General features: G+C 42.6%; 1 protein-coding gene across 2 annotated transcripts in view; it reads left to right on the top strand.

Moving 5' to 3' along the window:
* efcab2 (EF-hand calcium binding domain 2) overlaps positions 1-20963 on the top strand; it is a 50251-nt gene extending 29288 nt beyond the window's left edge. Inside the window, exon 7 of one of the 2 annotated variants that reach the window (XM_062974714.1) lies at positions 11298-20963. In XM_062974714.1, the coding sequence (XP_062830784.1) occupies positions 11298-11455 (158 nt within the window). In that variant the 3' untranslated portion in view covers positions 11456-20963. Of the gene's footprint in view, positions 1-7282; positions 8796-11297 lie in introns of those variants that run through there. The other variant, XM_062974730.1, reaches the window with a different exon arrangement.
* The last annotated feature ends 205 nt before the right edge of the window (positions 20964-21168 follow it).

Genomic DNA, 21168 nt, shown 5'->3' with positions numbered 1-21168 from the left:
TCCAACAAAATGGGACAAGCAGGTGCACTCGATACATCCTCAGAGACTGCCATTAATATGGTGTCAAAGTCGGAACGGATCAGAGTGACTTTGTCCACAAAGAACTGAGCAAATGCTTCACAGCGGGCTGCCAAGTTATCAGGCTCCTATCTTGATTGGTGGGAGTTAACAATCCTCTGATGACACGGAACAGTGCCACCGGACGGTTCTGTGCGGACGCAATATTGGCCGCAAGGTGGACTCTCCTTGCGGCTTTGATTGCCGTGGCATATTCCCTAAGATAGGAGCCTAGCCATGTTCGGTCTGACTCGTTATACTCTGATTGCCACACGCATTCTAGTTCCCTCTTCTTTCACTTCATTGCTGCCAGCTTCTCAGTAAACCAAGGAACTGGTTTAGCTCGGTTACTTGAGAGGGGACGCTCCGGAGCGATCATGTCTATTGCCCTAGTCATCTCTCCATTCCAGAGAGAGACCAGAGCATTAACAGGATCACCTGCCGAGGAGGTGGGAAATTCCCTAAGAGCCATCAGGAATCCTTCAGGATCCATAAACCTCATGGGGTGGACCATTTTAATAGGTCCACCACCCCTACAGAGGTTGGGGGGGGGCGCGGTAAGTCTAAACCTGATCAGGTGATGGTCGGTCCATGGCAACGGAACCATGGTAAGCTCCTCCACACTGCCACCTTCCTCCCATCCCTGACAGAAGACCAAGTCAAATGCAGTCATTGCTAATAGCCAACACGGATTTACCAAAAACAAGTCATGCCAGACTAATCTGATCTCTTTTTTCAATAGATTTACGAGTTGGGTTGATACGGGGAACGCTGTGGATGTAGCCTACCTGGATTTCAGTAAGGTCTTCGACAAAGTCCCCCACGACCTTCTGGCAAACAAACTAGTAAAATGTGGGCTAGACAAAACTATGGTTAGGTGGATCTGTAATAGGCTAAGCAAAGGAACCCAAAGGGTGCTCACCAATGTGTTGTCTTCATCTTGGAAAGAAGTCACGAGTGGAGTGCCGCAGGGTTCTGTTCAACATCTTTATTAACAACTTAGACGAAGGGTTAGAAGGCATGACCATCAAGTTTGCAGATGACACCAAACTGGGAGGGATAGCTAACACTCCAGAAGACAGGAGCAGAATTCAAAACAATCTTGACAGACTAGAGAGATGGGCCGAAACTAACAACATGAAGTTCAACAGGGACGAATGCAAGATACTTCACTTCGGCAGAAAAAATGGAATGCAGAGATACAGAATGGGGGACGCCTGGCTTGACAGCAGTACGTGTGAAAAGGATCTTGGAGTCCTTGTGGACAACAAGTTAAACATGAGCCTACAATGTGATGTGGCAGCTAAAAAAGCCAATGGTATTCTGGCCTGCATAAATAGGGGTATAGCATCTAGATCCAGGGAAGTCATTCTCCCCCTCTATTTTGCCTTGGTCAGACCACACCTGGAATACTGTGTCCAATTCTAGGCACCGCAGTTTGAAGGGAGATGTTGACAAGCTGGAAAGCGTCCAGAGGAGGGCAATTAAAATGATCAAGGGTCTGGAGAACAAGCCCTATGAGGAGCGGCTTAAAGAACTAGCCATGTTTATCCTGCAGAAGAGAAGGCTGAGAGGAGACATGATAGTCATGTAAAAATACGTGAAGGGAAGTCATAGGGAGGAGGGAGCAAGCTTGTTTTCTGCTGCCCTGCAGACTAGGACGCGGAACAATGGCTTCAAACTACAGGAAAGGAGATTCCACCTGAACATCAGGAAGAATTTCCTCACTGTGAGGGCTGTTCGGCAGTGGTACTCTTTCCCCCGGACTGTGGTTGAGGCTCCTTCTATGGAGGCTTTTAAGCAGCGGCTGAATGGCCATCTGTCGGGGGTGCTTTGAATGCGATTTCCTGTTTCTTGGCAGGGGGTTGGACTGGATGGCCCATGAGGTCTCTTCCAACTCTACTATTCTATGATTCTATGATAAGTCTAGTGTGTGTCCCGCACTGTGGGTAGAGCCCTTTTGCTAATTGGGACAGCCCCATGGTTGCCATGGCGGCCATGAAGTCCTGAGCTGCACCTGAGAGGTTAGTCTCAGCATGGACATTGAAGTCCCCCAGCACTATGAGCTGCTGGGACTCCAATGCCAGGCCCGAGACCACCTCAGGCAGGGAGACTGTGGTGCAGCGGGGTGGTCGGTACACTAACAGAATTCCTAATCTGTTCCGGTCTCCCACCCTCAAGTGGACACATTCAAACATGGTCGACTGTGGGACGGGGCACCTGGTCAGGGGGATGGAATCCTTATAGACCACCGCGACCCCACCTCCCCTCCCTCCAGATTTAGGCTGGTGCTGTACGGAGTAACCTGGTGGGCAGAGCTGGGTGAGATTAACTCCTCCCATCTTGTCTAGCCTGGTCTCTGTAATACATGCCAGGTCTACATGTTCATCCAAGATGAGATCTTGGATTAAAGATGACTTCCCGTTCACTGACCTGGCATTAAACAGCACCACCTTTAATCTGGAGGGGCTGCCATCCTGGCTACGCAGATTAGCTATGTCAGGAGACCGTTTTGGAACTATTAATGTCCTACTAAAAACCCTAGGCCGAATTGAGTTTATTGTTCTCCCTTTCCCGTATCTCCCCCTCCCCGACACCACCTCAATAGGGGCTCCCCACCCATCGGAACACTCCCCTCCCCTGGCATGCTGTCCTCTCTCTTCCACTTCCCCTGGTCCGGACGATGTTATTTGATTTATTATTTCTCTATTATAAATTGGCATCCTTTCATACCCATTCCCTCCTTCTGCCCCGCAGTCCTCATAATACTCCAGCCTCCCCCACCCCCCTCCAACAATACAAAGTGCAAGTGCAGTTGTAAAGTGCAGAGGGTGCATGAGCAGCATAGGTATTGGGTCAGATGACTAAAGTGCAAGGCAGGCAGAAGGGATGATGATAATAAAATTAATTCAGTATGGTACAATATAGATTTTATATGGTGCCAATTAGGACCACTTAGGGTGATAAACTTAATAGGTCGAACAAGAGGACCAGGTGTAATGAAGTATGAGTTTTGTATTCATGTTTGTTGTGTTTAACTATGTGCTTGTGGTTTGGTTAGGTAGGTATCAGACGGCGGCAGCCATTTAGTGGCTCTCCTCTGAGACGGTTGCCATGGAGATGTGGGGAGAGCCATCTGCCGAGGGGAGGAGAAGTGAAGAGGTTTTTTAAAAGTGAAGCCTCAGTCTGTGCTCTGATGAGGCACAGGTAAGATTGATTCCAGGTTGATGGGATCAAGGAGACTCAATTGTTCATTTTGAGTCGGTTTTAAATAAGTTTGGTGACTTATTTAATATAGTCTGTGTCCTGGAAAGGCACAGAGAATCTGTGATAGTATATTACGGGGGTGACTGTGGTTTGAAGTCACTGGATAGTCCAAGTTTCAGACTTTGGGAACCAATCCCAGCTGGACTCTCAGAGATCCATTGAAGTAACAGTTTAAAAGCAGAGGAAGAAGTTTTAACTACTTTAAGTAAAAGAAGTGATACTTTAGAGAGTTCGATTCATCTCATTCTAGTATTGTAACTGTTAATAAGAATACCTCTAAGTGAAACATCTTTTGTAACCACCAAGCTTGTGCCTGAATAAACTTGATATTGTTCTTTCAACATCAAAGCCTCTGTCGTCTATAGACTCCCTCAGCACGATTGTGCTACCATTTTAACACCGAATAAAGTAAAAGGCTTCCTCTGAGCTATTGGGTGGCTGAGTACTTTTATAATCTAAAGGTGTCTCTCTACACAGTGGTGGCTGCATTTCCACTAATCGGTGGCAGTTATCTTTTATTATTTGGAACATCTATTCGTTATTAATTGGGTCTTCTAGGCTACCCTCCTTTACTCAGTGGTGGCAGTGGTGGGATAAAACAGATTCCCCCCTGCCTGAGAGAGCCTTAGTCGTTATTAGGCCTTTACACCAGGCTTTACAGTTATTATGGCAGCAATGTGTACACAATAAATGGGACTCTGTAGATTCTGTGGACAGACACTCAGTACTGGTGTAACCTTGAATTATTCTGATATTAAGTTAAAAGAGGGATATCTGGAGGCTGAACCTCCAAGCCACCACGGCTGGGAGTTTGTTGTTAATGTTATCCCCCTACGGCCCTCGCCAAAAGTTCTAATAGCAGTCGAGTGGGCCAGCCCGCCAGCTCCGCAGAGCGGCCCTCTCTACTGACCACCACTGCCGTCGCCTCAGGGCTCCGCTCCTACTCCGCACTCTGGCCTCGCAAACCAACCAGCCCCTTAGGCTGCAACCGATCGAACAGCCTCCAGCAGCAACCAAATAGCCCAACAGGTCTCTCCAGCCTAGCAAGGCCGTCCAACAGGGGTCCAGCAGTAAGCAGTTGCCAGGTTGCTAACGGGAGCAAATTATAGGGAGAGGACTACCCTCCTATTGAAACAGCTCCACTGGCTGCCAATAAATGTCCTATCCCAGTTCAAAGGGCTGGTTATAACCTATAAAGTCCTAAACGGCTCAGGTCTAGCCGATCTTCGTGGTCGCATCTCCTATTACGAACCTGTACGAACCTTAAGATCTGCCAGGGAGGCCCTTCTCTCGCTCCCACCATCTTCTCAAACACAATTGGTGGGGGCGAGGGAGAGGGCCTTCTCGGCCATTGCCCCTTGGCTCAGGAACTATCTTCCAAGAGAAATTAAACTAGCTGCCACTGATCTCATTCTGAAAAAAAAATTGAAAATCTGGTTTTTTCAAGCCACCTTTGATTAAGATGAATAGTTGATTGAGTCCTCTCCACCTATATCCTAGCCTTCTGCATTTTGTCTCTGCCCCATGTTATTAGTACTTCTAATATTTTGCACAACTATAATTTTATTCCTCTCCCCAAAGACTAAAGATTGAAGTGCTATCATGTCACCCTTGGCCACTGGCTATGCTTTTATGTGTTGTTGTGTTTTTATAATATTGATGTATTAATTTGTTGTGATTGGATTGTATTTTATATTGTTATTTTATTGTATATTGTTGGGCCTGGTCCCCATGTAAGCCGCCCTGAGTCCCCTTGGGGAGATGGGGCGGGATATAAGAATAAAGTTGTTGTTGTTGTTGTTGTTGTTGTGAAGACTGCCAGTAGCACATTCATAGCGAGTATGGATCTTTTGACCCATGTCAATAAGTCCTAGAGCTTCGCTCCTTAAGATGATAGTACCATCTCTTTCAGGAGCTGTATTCTTGGTATCCATAACAGCCACTGTGTGTTCCAGAGATAGAATATCACAGGAAAAGAAGATAGGTTAAAAGTTACAATGGAATGCCAGGTGGAACATCTAACCTGTTTTCCATTTAAAAACAAAAAATATAAGTTGTATTTGAATATGGGTATGGTCTAGTTTCATTGTAAAAACAATATCTTACAACCAATGATCTGACAAAAACAGATTTGGATGTACTTAGGTCAGTTTTTGAGGAGGTAAACAAGGTTGTGTCTGTTAAATCACAGTAATATTATGCATATATATATCCAACAAAATATTAAACGCAGCAGTGTAGTATTTCTAAAATAGATATTACAGGATTAAATTCTCACAAGTATGTGTACATATAGCAAAACAGTTTGAGTTTAATACACTCTACTGCTTAAAGCATATAGTACAGGGTTAAGCTTTTACTCATATATGTATAAGTAACAAAATAGTTAGAGTTCAATTCACTCTTTTGCGACTTTCTATAACAATATTATAGTTGTGCAGTATGCTGCAAGTGGTTGTCTTCTTTTGCTTTTCTGCATATGAGGAGGAGGTTGGTAAGTAGAAATGAAGGAAGTCTCTGATATGAGAAATGTTTGTTGTGTCTTAAAAGGATGCACGACAAAGAGTCCCGGGTTTTTTTTCTTTGTTTCGGGTCGAGCCCTTCTTCAGGTTTTTTTAAAAGACAATTAGGTTGCAGAGACGCTATATTCTCGTTGAATTCTAGTTCATTCAATTCCTGCGTTGGTCTACATAGAGTATTGTACTAAGGTTTTTTTTGTTTTCCGTAGTGAGCAGCTCACATCTTTCACCAGATGTGACTATTTCATTGGGGTTTTTTGGGTTTTTTTTTTTTTTTTTTTGCTGTTGTTGGGAAGTTGTCTCTAGATATCAAAGAAAGCATATTTATTGACGGGAACAGAAGCTGTTTTATAATTTTTTTGCCAATAATGGCAGCTTTCATAAATCCTATACTCTCCTCACTTAAAATCAATATGTACTTATTAATATTCTATTGGTACATATTTCCTGAGCAATAAAGGTAGTGTTTTCCACATTCAGGTAAAGCACGAGGGCACAAAACAAAAACATTGCCATCTACAGATATTTAATATGTTTTATGTAACTATAATGGTATTTTTCTGTTTACAAATACAAATAATTAAGTTTTACAGAATATAGTTTCTTTGTGGAAGTATTGTTCATTGCAAGAGGCTGCTGTTAGGACACACAAAAAGGTTTACCATTGCTAAGGTCAGACGAGGCTGCATTTTACCACCCTCTTTATTTAACTAGTATGCTGAACATATACATAAAGCTTGTAGGAAGTAGGCATGAAAAATGGGAGAAGGAACATCAACAATTTAAGATATGAAAGTTGAATGAAAAGTAATGCCTCCACCTTCATAACTTCTCAACAGATGGCAGTACTGGTATGCGGCAGGTACTGGCTTGTTCAGTAGACTCTCCTCTACAGTTTCATTTGGCAGGAAGCCTTAGCATTGAACAGTTGTGTTGTTAAAGTGTGAAGTATGGAACCCTGTGCAGACGATCAGTCAATGTGACTTAAGCAATGTGCAGTCATTGAATTCTTGACAACAGAAGGTGTCACCCCAAAGGAGATTCATCAGAGAATGCAAGCTGTTTATGGTAATTGTGTTGATGAGAGTACTGTGCGTTGTTGGGCGAGTAAATTTAAAGATGTTGAAGTGGGAACATCTGACTTGCGTGACAAAGAGTTGGACATCCTGTGACAGCAACCACCGAGTTTCACAGCAAAAGGTTGACAGATTGATTCAGGACAATCGTCGTATCACTCAGAGAGAAATTTCAAGCATAATCGGCATTTCACAAGAACATGTGGGTCATATTATTGCTTTGCTTGGCTATCGGAAAATCTGTGCACGATGGGTACCCAGGATGCTGACGCCTGAAATGAAAGCGCACAGACTTGATTTGCCAGGGACTCCTCTTGCCTTACAAGAATGAAGGTGATGCCTTTCTCCATTCAATTGTGACAGGAGACGAAATGTGGGTACACCATTACAACCTGAGATGAAGTGTCAGTCTATGGAATATCGACACAAAGACTTGCCTCAGAAAAAGAAATTCAAGACACAGCCCTCAGCTGGAAAAATCATGGCAACAGTGTTCTGGGATGCAGATGGTGTTATCCATGTTGATTTCCTTGAACGTGGAACAACAATAAATTCAGAGCATTACATCACAATGCTGCGAACTTTGAAACGACGGCTAACAAAGGTCTGAAAGGAAAAGGAAAACGTTTTCCTGCAGCATGAGAATGCCAGACCATACACTTCACGTGCCACCACAGCAGAACTTCAGAGACTGGATCTCACCACCGTATGGCATCCTCCATACAGTCCAGATTTAGCATCATCTGACTTCCATCTGTCCCGATAATGACAGAAGATCTGCGGGGATATTATGCTTCTGATGAAGACGTTGAGAGAACTGTGAGATGCTGGTTGCAGAAACAGAGTGTTGACTTCTTCTGTGTCGGCTTCAGAAAACTTGCTCATCGTTGGCAGAAATGTATCCAATTGTCTGGTGATTATGTGGAAAAGTGAATAGTGGTAGTAGAGCACATTCTAAGGACTATTTCTGTGTTTGATTTATTAAAATATTCCCATCCAAACCCAAGTTATGAAGGTGGAGACATTACTTTTCATTTAACCCTTGTATGCGGATGATGCCATACTACTAGCAGAAAATAACAAAAGATTTGGAAAGACTACTGATTAAAGTTAAGTAAAAAAATATAGAAAACCTTTGATAGAAAACCCAAAAAATGACCTGAACTGATGTACATTTACTACATCTTGGCTCACTCATTAATCAGAATGGAAACAATGTTTATTTGGGGGGCAAGCCCATCCCAGCTATACCCATTGACATAATCCATGCTGACTACTGTATATATTTGCCTGATACAGTAGAGTTCCGGTTATCCGAGATAAAGGGGCAGACCCAATCTCAGATAACCAGAACTTCTTGGGTAATAGGGAGGCCCTGTTATCCCTCCTGGCAATCCGGTTTAGGGAAGTGCATTGCGATCGCTGCTGCCTAGCAACGCTCGTGGGGTGTTTCCCAAGGGGTGAGAGCTCGCCAAGGGACATTCCTTGGCGAGCCCTTGTCCCTTGGGAAGCACCCCGCGAGCGTTGCTAGGCAGCAGCGATCGCGGGGCGCTTCCTCCTCCCTCTCCCCTTCTCTCGAACTCAGGAGAAGGAGGAGAGGGAGGGGCGCCCCTCGTTGGCGCCTCAAATAATACAGAGTTTCGGTTAACCAGAACTCGGTTAACCGGAACTCTATATGTTTTGAGAGGGCAGATTATATATATATGTTTGACATGGGCATTCTCCCAAATACCAAGTATGTATGTTGTTTTTAATAGAATCCCAGCATCCTAAATTAACAGGGGATGCATTTCCTTGAGAATGCATTTATGGTGCATGTTGACTAGGTACTCATATTTTTTATAATTAGTTCTCATTAAACATTCATTGGATTTTTCTTGTGAGTCCTCTTTCTGCTTGTTTGTATGCAGCCCTGTTAAGAACAACTGAGCTATCTTACCATGGCTCACCCCAAAAGGCTTTTAATATTTTTATGAGACAAGCTACCAAGGTTTATTAGTAGCAGTGGGAATGCCACATTGCATGTGCAGTGTGTTCTCTTCAAAATAAAACTGCAGTCACTTTATTTTACCTTGAAATATGTGTTTGAAATGGCACTCACGTGCAAATTATGTAGGACCTTTTGAGTACTGCAGCTCCTAGTATTGCTGACCATTGATCAAAGCAACCATTGGTCAAAGTGGCTGAGGCTGCTGGGAGCAGAATTCCAAAACACCTGGAGCACCAAACTTTGGAAATCACTGGGATATAACAAAAACTAAATATCAGAAAGAGCTTTAGAAGTGAGCAAATGTGTAAGTGCCAAACTAATGTAATACACTTAGAAGACGTTTCCTCTTAATTCCTAATTAATCAAGAATGAGCTCATGGTTGGAAGATTTCCAATAAGAGATTAATTGGTTTCATTCATGCTTTAGGCCTCTCTTACTATGATTAATCTTCAGCTTGGGCCACTGCCTTCTTTTTCTGTCAGTGTTTGACCTTGGTTTCCATTTGACTTTGAGGACCAATCTCTCTGGGCACGAAAGATTGAGACCCAAGAACTAGTGGCAGGACTTTACTCCCTAGCTTGCAGATGAGCCATAATACCAATCAGACATTTGCTGCACTGTTGAGATCCCTAGAGTGCTGTGTACTCTAGGAATCTCAGAAGTTGACTATAAAGTTATACTGGAGGAATTAGAGATTCCTAGAGAGAACTCTAGAGAAATCTGCAAATAATCACATCTGGCAAAAATCAAATCTGCTCAGGGAGAAATGTATGGTACTATACTTCGGTAATAAAAATGAAATGCACAGATATAGGATGGGTGACACTTGGCTTAAAAACAGAACATGTGAAAGGAATCTAGGAGTCTGGGCCCTCTTCCAGACGGCCCTATATCCCAGGATCTGATCCCAGATTATCTGGTAGTGGAGACTCATATAATCCAGTTCAAATAAGACAATCTGGGATCAGATCCTGGCATATAGGGCAGTGAAGATCCAGCCTGAGTAGATAAGACCAAGCTGAACCTGAGCCAACAGTGTAATGTGGTAGCTGAAAACCAATCCAAATCTAGGCTGCTTCGGTAGGAGTATAGTGTCAAGATAGAGGATAGTCAAGTTCTCACTATTCTACACTTTGGTCAGACCTCACTGTGTCCACTTCTGGGCATCGCAATTCAAGAAGGATATTGACAAGCTGGAACACGTCCAGAGGAGGACAATCAAAATGCTAAAAGGTTTGAAAACCAAACTCTACAAGGAACATCTGAGAGAAAAGAAGACTTGAGAGGGGACATGAGACCCATTTTTAAATATTTGAAAAGATGTTATATTGAAGAAGGGGCAAGCTTGTTTTCAGGAGGCAAACGGACCCCCACACCCAAAGGGACAGTTACCCATGGAATAGCCGACACCACAACGGGACTACTCTCTGACATCCAAAGACTCAAACGACTTTCCCGAACCTCTCTCTAGCCCCCTCCCCCTCCCCCCTCCTAAAACCCACCCCCTCTGCTTTTGTTTATCTTCCTTTCCCCTTTTTCCTCCCCCCCTCTTCTATATCCTCGCACCCAGCCCCACCCCCTCATCCCTACCCCCCTACTTTCCTCTCCCATTTTTGAACCCCACTATTTTAAACCTGTATGCAAAAATACTTAATAAAAATTATAAAATAAAAAAAGAAAAGATGTTATATTGAAGAAGGGGCAAGCTTGTTTTCTGCTGCTCCGGAGACAAGGACGTGGAACAATGATTCAAATTGTTGGAAAAAAGATACCACCTAAATATTAGAAAGAACTTCATTAGAGTAAGAGCTATTTGGCAGTAGAATATACTGCTTCGGAGTGTGGTGGAATCTCCTCTAGAGGTTTTTAAGCAAAGGCTGGATGGCCATCTGTTGGGAGTGCTTCTGCATGGCAGGGGTTTGGACTGGATGGCTCTTGTGTCTCTTTAACTCTATAATTCTATGTGGAGAGCTACTCGTAATCTAGTCAATAATCTGCTTTTTCTATTTTGATGACACAAGCTGCCTCTGCTCCAAAACTATTAGAAATAAATGGTGTTGAGAAGATATGTTTTGCTACTGAAATCACACAGAGACTCATAAACAGATACATTTACTACAGATAATTTTAAAAAAAAGGCAAATAGAAAATTAGCCAAGGCTCTTCAACAAGACCAAAGAAAACAAACAAACAAATCCAGAAATGGGGGGAAATCCCTGGAAGTATCAAAACTTTCCAGGATTTATTTTGTTTTGATGTTACCTTCATATTTATGGTTTTGCATCTAAACTCCCTTGAAAATCCTGTTTCCCTACCACTGATCATGTCACATCGAGATACAAGCATGCATTGTCCTTATGCCTGGTTACCTTAATTGCCCACTGCAGGGACAGGAATTGTGTGCCCTCTCCAGATGTTGTTGAGGTGTCACCCAGTGCAGTTAGTACTCTGTATTCATGGATTCTACATGGTTCCTGGAGCCAAACCAACAGATACATCGTTTTGCAGACAAAATACATTTTATACCTGTGTAATTTCCAGATGATAAATTGATCCTGATTTGGGGGACATAATTGTTGTATGTGTCAAATCAGCTCTAATACAGAATTGAGAATATGCCTGTCTGTTTCCAATATATTGATTTAGCCTCTGACCTTCATTAATTTAGTATTTTGACATCACCATTATCAAGAAGCTATTCCATCCATCTCTTTGTCACTTTGTGTTATAGACTCTGTTATGGTGAAGTAGTGTTTAACTGATCTATGTACCAGCAACCCCACAGAAGAATTTGGTCCAGTAGATTTGATCTTCTGGTGGACCAGATAGTTATATCAGTCTATGATGTTATAAATTATATAAAGTTGAGGAAAAGACAAGATATACATTGATTGATTGATTGATTGATTGATTGATTGTTGAGATATGACAGGAGTGGACAGCTCTCCAGATGCTGTTAAATAACAACTCCCATCAGTCCTTGCCAGCACAGCCAAGGATGAGGGATCATGAGAACCACAGTAATGACACATGGATAGACAAATAGACAGTATGTTTGAATAAAAAACGAAACATAAATAAGAAGAAAAAAAGAAAAGTATTTTCATTAGAATGTCCCTTGATATAATACATTTGGATGCTGTGTCTTCTATTATGTTGAAGTGCTGACTTAAGTTCCCAGATGGGTTGTTGAAGCAGACTATATAAACAACTGCATCAGGCAATTGCCAAGCTCCTCTGCAGTCAATGCTTCTTGAAAATTGAAAGTGTGCCATTTACTGTTACTTTTTCTCTATTCTTTCAATATGTAACCATGGAATTTATAAATTGATTTGTTTTAATGTCACAGAGCAAGACAATATTTTGGAGTTTTTATTTGTTAGAAAATACTAGTTGTGTTGTGGCTCATAATTGGCATTGCAAAAGAAAACTAGTTAAAGTCCCTCTAACATAAGGTGAACAATTGGGGCAAGTTAAGTGACCATGTTGATGTTATGGGACCCTCCAGGGAGGGGCTACATGGACAATTAATAACAATAAAACAAATACCCCAATGTTGGAAATAGCAACCTACCAAGCTGCTCACTATTTATTTGTTAATGTATACATTTAGTAGCCTGAGTTCTATATGTATGTTGATTTGACTCCTCGGTGTGGGAGGAGTTGTAGACATGATTGTACTGGGCATGCACAGACTCAGAACTCCATTTTGTATTCAGTATCTGTTTAGACCTCAGAAGAGGTGGATGCATACAAGTTGCTATTTGGACTTCAGTGGAGAAGTCAGTTTAGAAACTTCAATATTTACTTATGGACTTCAGTAAGCATAGTTATACTAAAGACTATGGACTATTGATTAAGACTGATACCCTGTGTTCTCAACAAAGAGAACAACTATATCCTATCTGTAATTGAACTTTATTAAGAAATGTGCCAGTATGGTGAATTAATGCAAGATAAGTTATTTTTCAAAGAAGACTTTGTTTTTATCTCTGAGTGCATATTTTAACTAAGAGCTTTAAAGGGAGTGTATATCTTTTGGATAACTTCAACTGTTTGCTAAAGGTGGTCTCCACATATTAATGGAGATTCATATTTGCCAAAAGGATATGTGCCCTTAGACTGGGTGCAGTTGTCGCACCTCAGCGTTAGTTCACCTTGCTCCAACACACAAACTCCACCACAGCAGGCTTGAGTCTTTTCAGTTTATTGAAGAAAGATAGCAAAACTTATTAAAAAGCAGAAAAATAAGTAAAAACCAATTGCAAGTGCAATCCTTAAACACAGTTCAATAATTTCGTAGATATTAGTCCAAAATCCAGGAATAGCACAGGAAATCCAAGGTAACATGAATACATGAGCTTCAAAAGTAATCCAAACACAGATTCGAGGCTTGAACAAGGCAAGAGTTGATTCTCCAAAAGCGAGGTTGCTCTGACTAAAATCTCTCCCCAGAAACATCTACTTTAAAACCTCATTGCAATTGAAAAACATATTCCTTTGAGCTCTACCCCCCCCCCCCCCCACGCTTGCCTCTGATTCTCACGGAGCATCTGAGTCCTGATTTTAATTTCAACCTGGAATCCCTATCTAACACAAACTCATCCTCTTCGTTCCCATCTCCATTCTGTTGACAATTCTCAGATTCAAGTGAAAGGTCATCCTTATCGCAAACTTTGGCAGCATCTCTGCTAGACTCAGAGGCATCCACAGACCTCTGTTTTTCTAAGCTATCAACACTTTCCGAATCCACCTGCACTTCAGAAACATCAACATTCCCAGGGACAGACTGCTGTTCAAACTGCATTTCAGAAACGTCCACATTCCCAGGGACAAACTGTTGTTCCCCAAATCCCCTTTCTTCATCATCAGGCTGAACCACAATAGCAATTATGTTCCAATAGCTTATGCAATAATATGTTTTGCAATAGGTTATGGAATGTCCAATACCCAAAGTGTGCAGAAGTCAAGTCCTATTTCTAAAAAAGAGAGGGGGTGGTGGTACTTTTTATGTAAAACAGTATGGGGAGGACTTGCAACCTTTTTCAAACCTATTTACAGCTGAAGGCTGCACCTGAACCCCCCCCCCCCCCCAAAAAAAAAGCTGGTCTGAGAATGGTAGAATGCTAGGGGACACAAAACTAATTTTACTAAAGACAACTTTATATACAAATCATGACAGTAACATAATTGATGGATACAGTAATGAAACAAAATACATAGATTCACAACTAAAAGCTCAAAAATATTTTCTTTTAAAACCTTTTTGAATATTTTAGAAACACCTTTCTTCATCTGGTGGTTTTCCATCTATAGTAGGTAATTTGGGCCAAGATTGTTTGAGGTTATGGGAGTTGTAGTCCAACCATCTGCATGGTACCATTGCACTCAGGGAAATGCTGTTGTAGAAGATAATTCACCTTCTTCTTCCTAATCTGATAATTGCACAACTGGCCTGCTAAAGAATTACAGCCTTTTAAAGTCATTTGGCAATTATCCAGCCAATCTTGCCATTAGCAGAAGTCCATTATAGGGCTATCAAGCTTCCCACAAGGAATAGTAGAAGCTATTTTAATGATCTTTCTGAAAGAGTGCAGAGCTTTTGGCATATCTGCACTCTTTCCTCCCCGGGCACACCTCAATCTTCTCTTACATGTAAAATACTTCTATTCACTTAGCAATTGCATCCTAAACCAAGTTGTAGTGAAAATTTCATCTTCTGTATTTCTAATTCGGTGATCCGGAAGCTCAAATTGGTGCAAAATGCAGCTGCCCGGCTCCTTGCGGGAGTCCCAATAAGATGCCACATAACACCAATCTTACAGCAGCTGCACTGGTTACCAATTGAGCACCGGATCACTTTCAAAGTGATGGTGCTTACCTTCAAGGCCTTACATGGTCTAGGGCCAATGTACCTGAGGGACCGCCTCACTCCCTACAAACCCCAGAGATCCCTCCGTTCTAAGGACCAAGACCTGTTGGAAGTCCCCAGTTTCAAGACATCTAACAACAACCAGACGCAGAGCCTTTTCAGTAGTGGCGCCATCTCTCTGGAACACCTTGCCACCTGAAGTTCGTGCCTTGCGGGACTTGTCGGCCTTCCGCAGGGCATGTAAGACACATCTGTTTCGGCAGGCTTTTGAGTTCTGTTGTTGATGTTTTAAAAGGTGCTTTTAGGATGTTTTTTAAGATGTTTTTTAAAGATGTTTTTAAGATGTTTTTTACATTGTTGATTTTAGCTGGTTCTTGTAAGCCGCTCCAAGCCCTAGGGGAGTGGCGGCATATAAGTTTGAAAAATAAAATAAATAAATAATTTCCTCATGCCCGGAGGCAAAATACATGCATGTATGAGACTGAAATAAAAGACATGAAAACAAAATAAATAAATAACCCCTATTCAGTGCTGTTGCTAAACCAAGCCCCAAGGGGACATCTACACTGTGAGAACACTTTAATTGTCATGACTTAATGCTATGGAGTCATGCAGGCCCGAAGCCAGGATTTTGAAGCCCCTCAAGCCCCCCCCCCCCCCCCCCGCAGCTATATGCCTGGAGTCATGGAAGGTATAGTTTGGTAACACACCAGTACTTTTTGGTAGAAAAAGCTAGAGGTTTTGTAAAACCACAATTCCCATTATTCCATAGCATTAAAACATGATAGGTAAAGTGGTGTCAAAATGCATTAATTCTACGGTGTTGATGTATTACAAGTTATTGTAAGAAAAGGGGGTATACTGGGTTGTTGTGAGTCTTCCGGGCTGTATGGCCATGTTCTAGAAGCATTCTCTCCTGACGTTTTGCCCACATCTTCAGAGGATTATGGGTCCCCCTGGGGGAGAATAGTGGTATATAAATTAAATAAATTAATAAAAACTTCAGGAGATAATGCTTCTAGAACATGGCCATGCAGCCCGGAAGACTCACAACAACCCAGTGATTCTGGACATGAAAGCCTTTGACAACATAAAGGAGGTATAATAGTAGTCACATTCTCTGAAAGGTGGAGAAAAAATGCCTGTCAACCAATAGGAACCAAAATTTTATATGTGCCTGATGAAATGGAGTAAAATCCACAAAAGCTTATGCTAGAAATGTCTTCCTCTCAGTCCCAAAGGTGCTTTATGCGGATGCAGACTAACACAGTTTGGGGTTATGCCATAGAAGACTCAGGTTATTCCCACAGTGTTCACTACTATTTCATCCTGGAAGTTTAGCCTACTTTACTTGGCCTGTGTGAAACAGTCTCAGACATTATTAGCTGTGCAAAAAATTGCTATTCTCAAGACATCTCTCATTTCTGGGATATCTCTATACCATTCTCTGTTTTGAAATTTCCATGACAGTGAACATTTCTTCATATTCTTTTGGCAATTCCCTGTGACAAAGCAATGTTTAAAGAGGTTGACTCATGAGAAATGAGTGACGATTAGAGAGATTGTTCTTGGGGAAGCCTTTCATTCTCTCAGATACACACCTGCAGTTATAGCTAGGTTTCTTGTGACGAAGACTCTGAAATGTCTTCCAGGAACCCAAATATATGCGAAGTCATGTATGAAATCCATACTGAATTGCCCCGAAGGAATTGCGACAGGAGAATGTTAAATGGACAATGGCAATGATATGAAACACCAAGTTTATCACTGCAACATTTTCATCTGAAACAGAGGGCATGTGGCCAAGCAATATCCATATGCCGGATTTCGTATCACAAAATCACAAGTCGAACACTTCCCAAGCGTCTAAGACTGTTTGATGTATTTTCGGATGATGCGCGCAGATTTTATTTATTATTATTATTTTTATTATTATTATTATTTCTACAACCCTGTTTGCTAGTACACTATTAATTTCCTGGTATTTCCTCAGCACACTTGGCTGTTTGTTAATGTGCTGTTTGAGCTGTCTGCAAAATGGTACTTGCGAGGTCTATTTCTAAAATATTTCTTGGTTCATAGTGATTTAAAAGGTCACTTATAGGTATTTTGAAGGACCATATGTGGCATCCGAGATTGTGGTTGTGTCAGAGAAAAGTTCTACACGGTGACCAACGTAACAACAAGGTATCTCGGTTTGCATTCCTTGTTTCGGTGTTTGGAACACCTTCTTCAGGGAGTTGATTCTTCTCTGTACCTTTAGATATAGCTTAGTATTCCAGTAGAAGATAAATCTCTGGCACTATATTTACATGTATAAAAAGAACAACAACATACATAAAATAGATATACAAAAGCACCCCAATTTTTGGGCTATATTAACATTAAATCAATACATAACTGAATACAAAATAATGTTCTCATGACTTACATTTCATTAGGCAATCACTGACTCTGCTGTAGGGTATTCTATGGTGAGCAATTGCTCATAATCCTAGTCGACCTTAAGTACATGTTAAAGCTAACAAGTGAAATCAAATTTGTTGTTAAGGCCCTGAGGAACCAGAGTTTGGAATTTAAAGATTCAGAAAGTAGTTTCTTCATATCTAAATGAGGTTTGGTGTGTAATTTTTCCAAAGCACAAAATTTGAAACAATGACTTCAAGGTGTTTTCTCCCTAAAGTGTGTGTATACGGTGGTGTCAGTATTTCCATTCTTAATACGGGAGCGGTGTTTATACATTCTAATTTTTAGGGGCCTCGTTGTCATACCAATATATAGAAAGTCGCTACTTCTCCAAAATATTTTGTATATCTATATATATAAAAGAGTGATGGAATCCCGGCGACCGACAAAACAACAAAACTACAGGCCCCACAACCTCGAAATTTGACAACACAACCCATCATCCACACCTCTAGGTTGATACAACAAAAAGAAAAGAAAAATAAAGTCCTAATTAGAGGGAGAGGAATAATTGTTTTTACCCAATTGCTGCCAGTTAGAAGGCTAAGCTCCACCCACTTGGTCTCCTAGCAACCCACTCAGCCCAGGAGACAGGCAGAGTTAGGCCTCACTTAGGCCTTTCCACAGATTATCTAATTTGCACTGGATTATATGGCAGTGTAGACTCAAGGCCCTTCCACACAGTTATATAACCCATTTATAATCTTATATTATCTGCTTTGCACTGGATTATCTTGACTCCACACTGCCATATAATCCACTTCAATGTGCATTTTATACAGCTGTGAAGAAGGGGCCTCATATAAACCAGTTCTAAGCAGATAATATAAGATTATCAATATACAGTAGAGTCTCACTTATCCAACATAAACAGACCGGCAGAACGTTGGATAAGTGAATATGTTGGATAATAAGAAGGGATTCAGGAAAAGCCGATTAAACATCAAATTAGGTAATCATTATACAAATTAAGCACCAAAACATCATTTTATGCAAAAATTTGACAGAAAAAGTAGTTTCATGCGCAGTAATGCTATGTAGTAAGTATTGTATTTACAAATTTACCACCAAAATATCACAATGAATTTAAAACACTGACTACAAAAGCATTGATTACTAAAAGTTAAAAGGTTGTGCATTTAAGTAAATCAGATCTAATTTGCCATATAGTCACTGTTGAATGTTTTTATGTTGAATGTTTTTATATTGTGGAATGATATTTTAAATTGTAAGTCGCTCAGAGCACCATCCAGGTTCTTCTCGGTCACATGGCGTCCACAGTTCTGGTCACCCCCTTTGCCAGACTGCGCCTCAGACCCCTACAAAGGTTGTTCATAGACATTTTCAAGCCATTCCGCCACTCCAGTTCGAGGTTCCTCTTGATACCAGCTCACGTCCACCGGTCCCTTCTCTGGTGGAAGTCTCGAGCCAATGTCTGCAAAGGACTACCATTCCACCGTGCTCTCCCGTCGGTCACCATAACCACCGACTCATCGAACTACGCCTGGGGAGCTCACATGGATGGCCTCACAATTCAAGACCTCTGGTCTCCCTTCGAGAGGGGCCACCACATAAATTTTCTAGAACTCCTCACCATTTTCAAGGCCCTGAAAGCTTTTGCCCGCTTGATACTTCACAAGACTGTCCAGATTCAAACAGACAACACAGTGGCGATGTTCTACATCAACAAACAGGGTGGCACGGGTTCAAGAAAGCTGATGTCTCTTTTCTCTCCAGATCTGGCAATGGTGCATAGCCCACAACGTCTCTATAGTGGCACTCTACCTCCCAAGCCTCCAAAACGGCCTAGCCAACGCTCTGAGCAGGATGACGAGCTCCTCCCACGAGTGGCAGCTCGACCCCGACACTCTCCACTCTCTCTTTCATGACTGGGGATGGCCGACCCTAGACCTCTTCGCTTCTCCTCAAAACGCGCAGCTACCTCGATACGGAGCGAGACTTTCTCCGGCTTCATTTCCCAGGTGCCTCGGGGATGCCTTTCTTCTGGACTGGTCGATGGAACCTCTCTACCTGTTCGCTCCGTTCCCTCTGATACCAAAGGTGTTGGAGAGGCTCTGCCTTGCCTCAGCTACGGCGATCCTAATAGCTCCAGCTTGGCCGTGCCAACCGTGGTATCCGGCTCTTGCTCATCTCTCCAGGGGGACTTTTCGCTCTCTTCCGTCTCTCCTTCACCTCTTGACCAGGCAGAACGGGCAAATTCTTCACCTGGACATCTCTTCTCTCCATCTCACTGCATGGAGGATTCTCGCCTGAGCTCCCTCCATCCAAACCTCCAGGCGGTTCTCCACGCAGCCCACAAGCCTGCTACGACCAAGGCCTACACCTACAAGATCTCTCGATTTTGTACCTTTCTTTGGTCCCGAAACATCGACTCTTTCCCAACCCAGATACCGGTGGTTCTGGACTTCCTCTTTACCCTCGCAAAGCAAAAGCTGTCTCTGGCCTCTATGAAATCCTATCTGGCTGCCCTGTCTTGGACATGGCCAGCCTTCCCTGTTTGCAGACTATCTCATAAAAACCTTTTTGAGGGGCTACAATAACCTCTGCCCACCAGCGCAGCCACCGACACCCTGTTGGAGCCTTGAGCTCGTGTTGTCCCAACTCACGTCCTCCCCTTTCGAATCGCTAGCCTCAGAAGACCTGACTTGCTTTCATGGAAGGTAGCTTTCTTGGTTGCAGTTACTTCGGCCTGTAGGCCCTCTGAACTGGCGGCTCTTAGAGTGGACGAACCTTATCTTCGCTTCCATCACGATCAGGCCATCCTCCGTCCGGACATCACCTTTCTTCCTAAGGTGGTCTCTACTTTTCACCTTAACTAAGACATTGTGCTCTTGGCTTTCTTTCCTAACCCTTCGTCTCCACTGGAACGGAGACTTCACCTACTAGATGTTAGGAGAGCTCTTCTTTTTTATAGGGATAGGATTAGAGCAACGCGCAAGACGCCGAGACTCTTTGTCACTTATGCCCCGGACAAACTGGGTAACCCAGTTTCCTCCCAGAGGCTCTCTCACTGGATTGTGCAAGCCATTGAACTTGCTTACCAGCTGGCTAAGCGCCCTCCTCCGTTGGTCCGCCCAAGATCGATGAGGGGCCTCTCTAACTCGACTACCTTTCTCAGGGGCATCCCTCTCGACTCTATATGCAGGGCAGCGATCTAGTCAAACCCCTTAACATTTGTCTCCCACTATAGAATGGACTCTTAGGCCCAAAAGGACTTGGATTTCGCCAGATCGTTCTTGTCTTCCTGCCTGTCTTAAGGGGCCTTGTTCCCCTTACGGGGGACTTACCTTCTCAAAAAAAAAGGGAGGGGGGTAGAAAGAAAGAGAAACCTCACCAAGTGTTATTATTTGTTTGAAATGTTTTGTTTCTATGCCACTTTTCGATGTTTATGTGTTTATACTGTATTGAAGCATTACTTATATCGCTCTTCTTCTGTCCCCCTACTGCAATGTAAGTTATCCGTTTACCTTTTTGTCCTATTTTAGGGATGGGTTACGCCTTGTTTCTCCTGTTGGAGATATTTTTATTTCTAATTGCACTTATCTCCTGCCCATACCGGTGGCCATGATGCGGGGAAATGCATTTTCACACAGTCATGCCTTGCGTTGTATGCACTGGGTCAATGTTTTGACCTTGTTCTGCATTGTGCCTTATTTCCTTTTTTACCAAATAAATATTGGGTTTGGACATTCAACCCATTGTCGGGTTTGCTCTGTCCCACCATCCTGGACCTCAGCTTGGTAGTCTCCATTCATGTGCATTCACAGATGCCCAGGGGTGCCATATATGCCCTGCGGGGAGAGGGGTGTGGTTACCGCCAAAATTCAAACTTTAGCTTGGAAGAGTTTCCGTTGGAGCCTGTGCAGGCGCAGCCTTCTCCATTAGTGTGAATTCACAGA

The sequence above is a fragment of the Anolis carolinensis genome, chromosome 1 (assembly GCF_035594765.1).
Source record: "Anolis carolinensis isolate JA03-04 chromosome 1, rAnoCar3.1.pri, whole genome shotgun sequence".
NCBI classification, from domain to species: Eukaryota; Metazoa; Chordata; class Lepidosauria; order Squamata; family Dactyloidae; genus Anolis; species Anolis carolinensis.
This window is presented reverse-complemented; position numbering and strand designations above follow the sequence as displayed.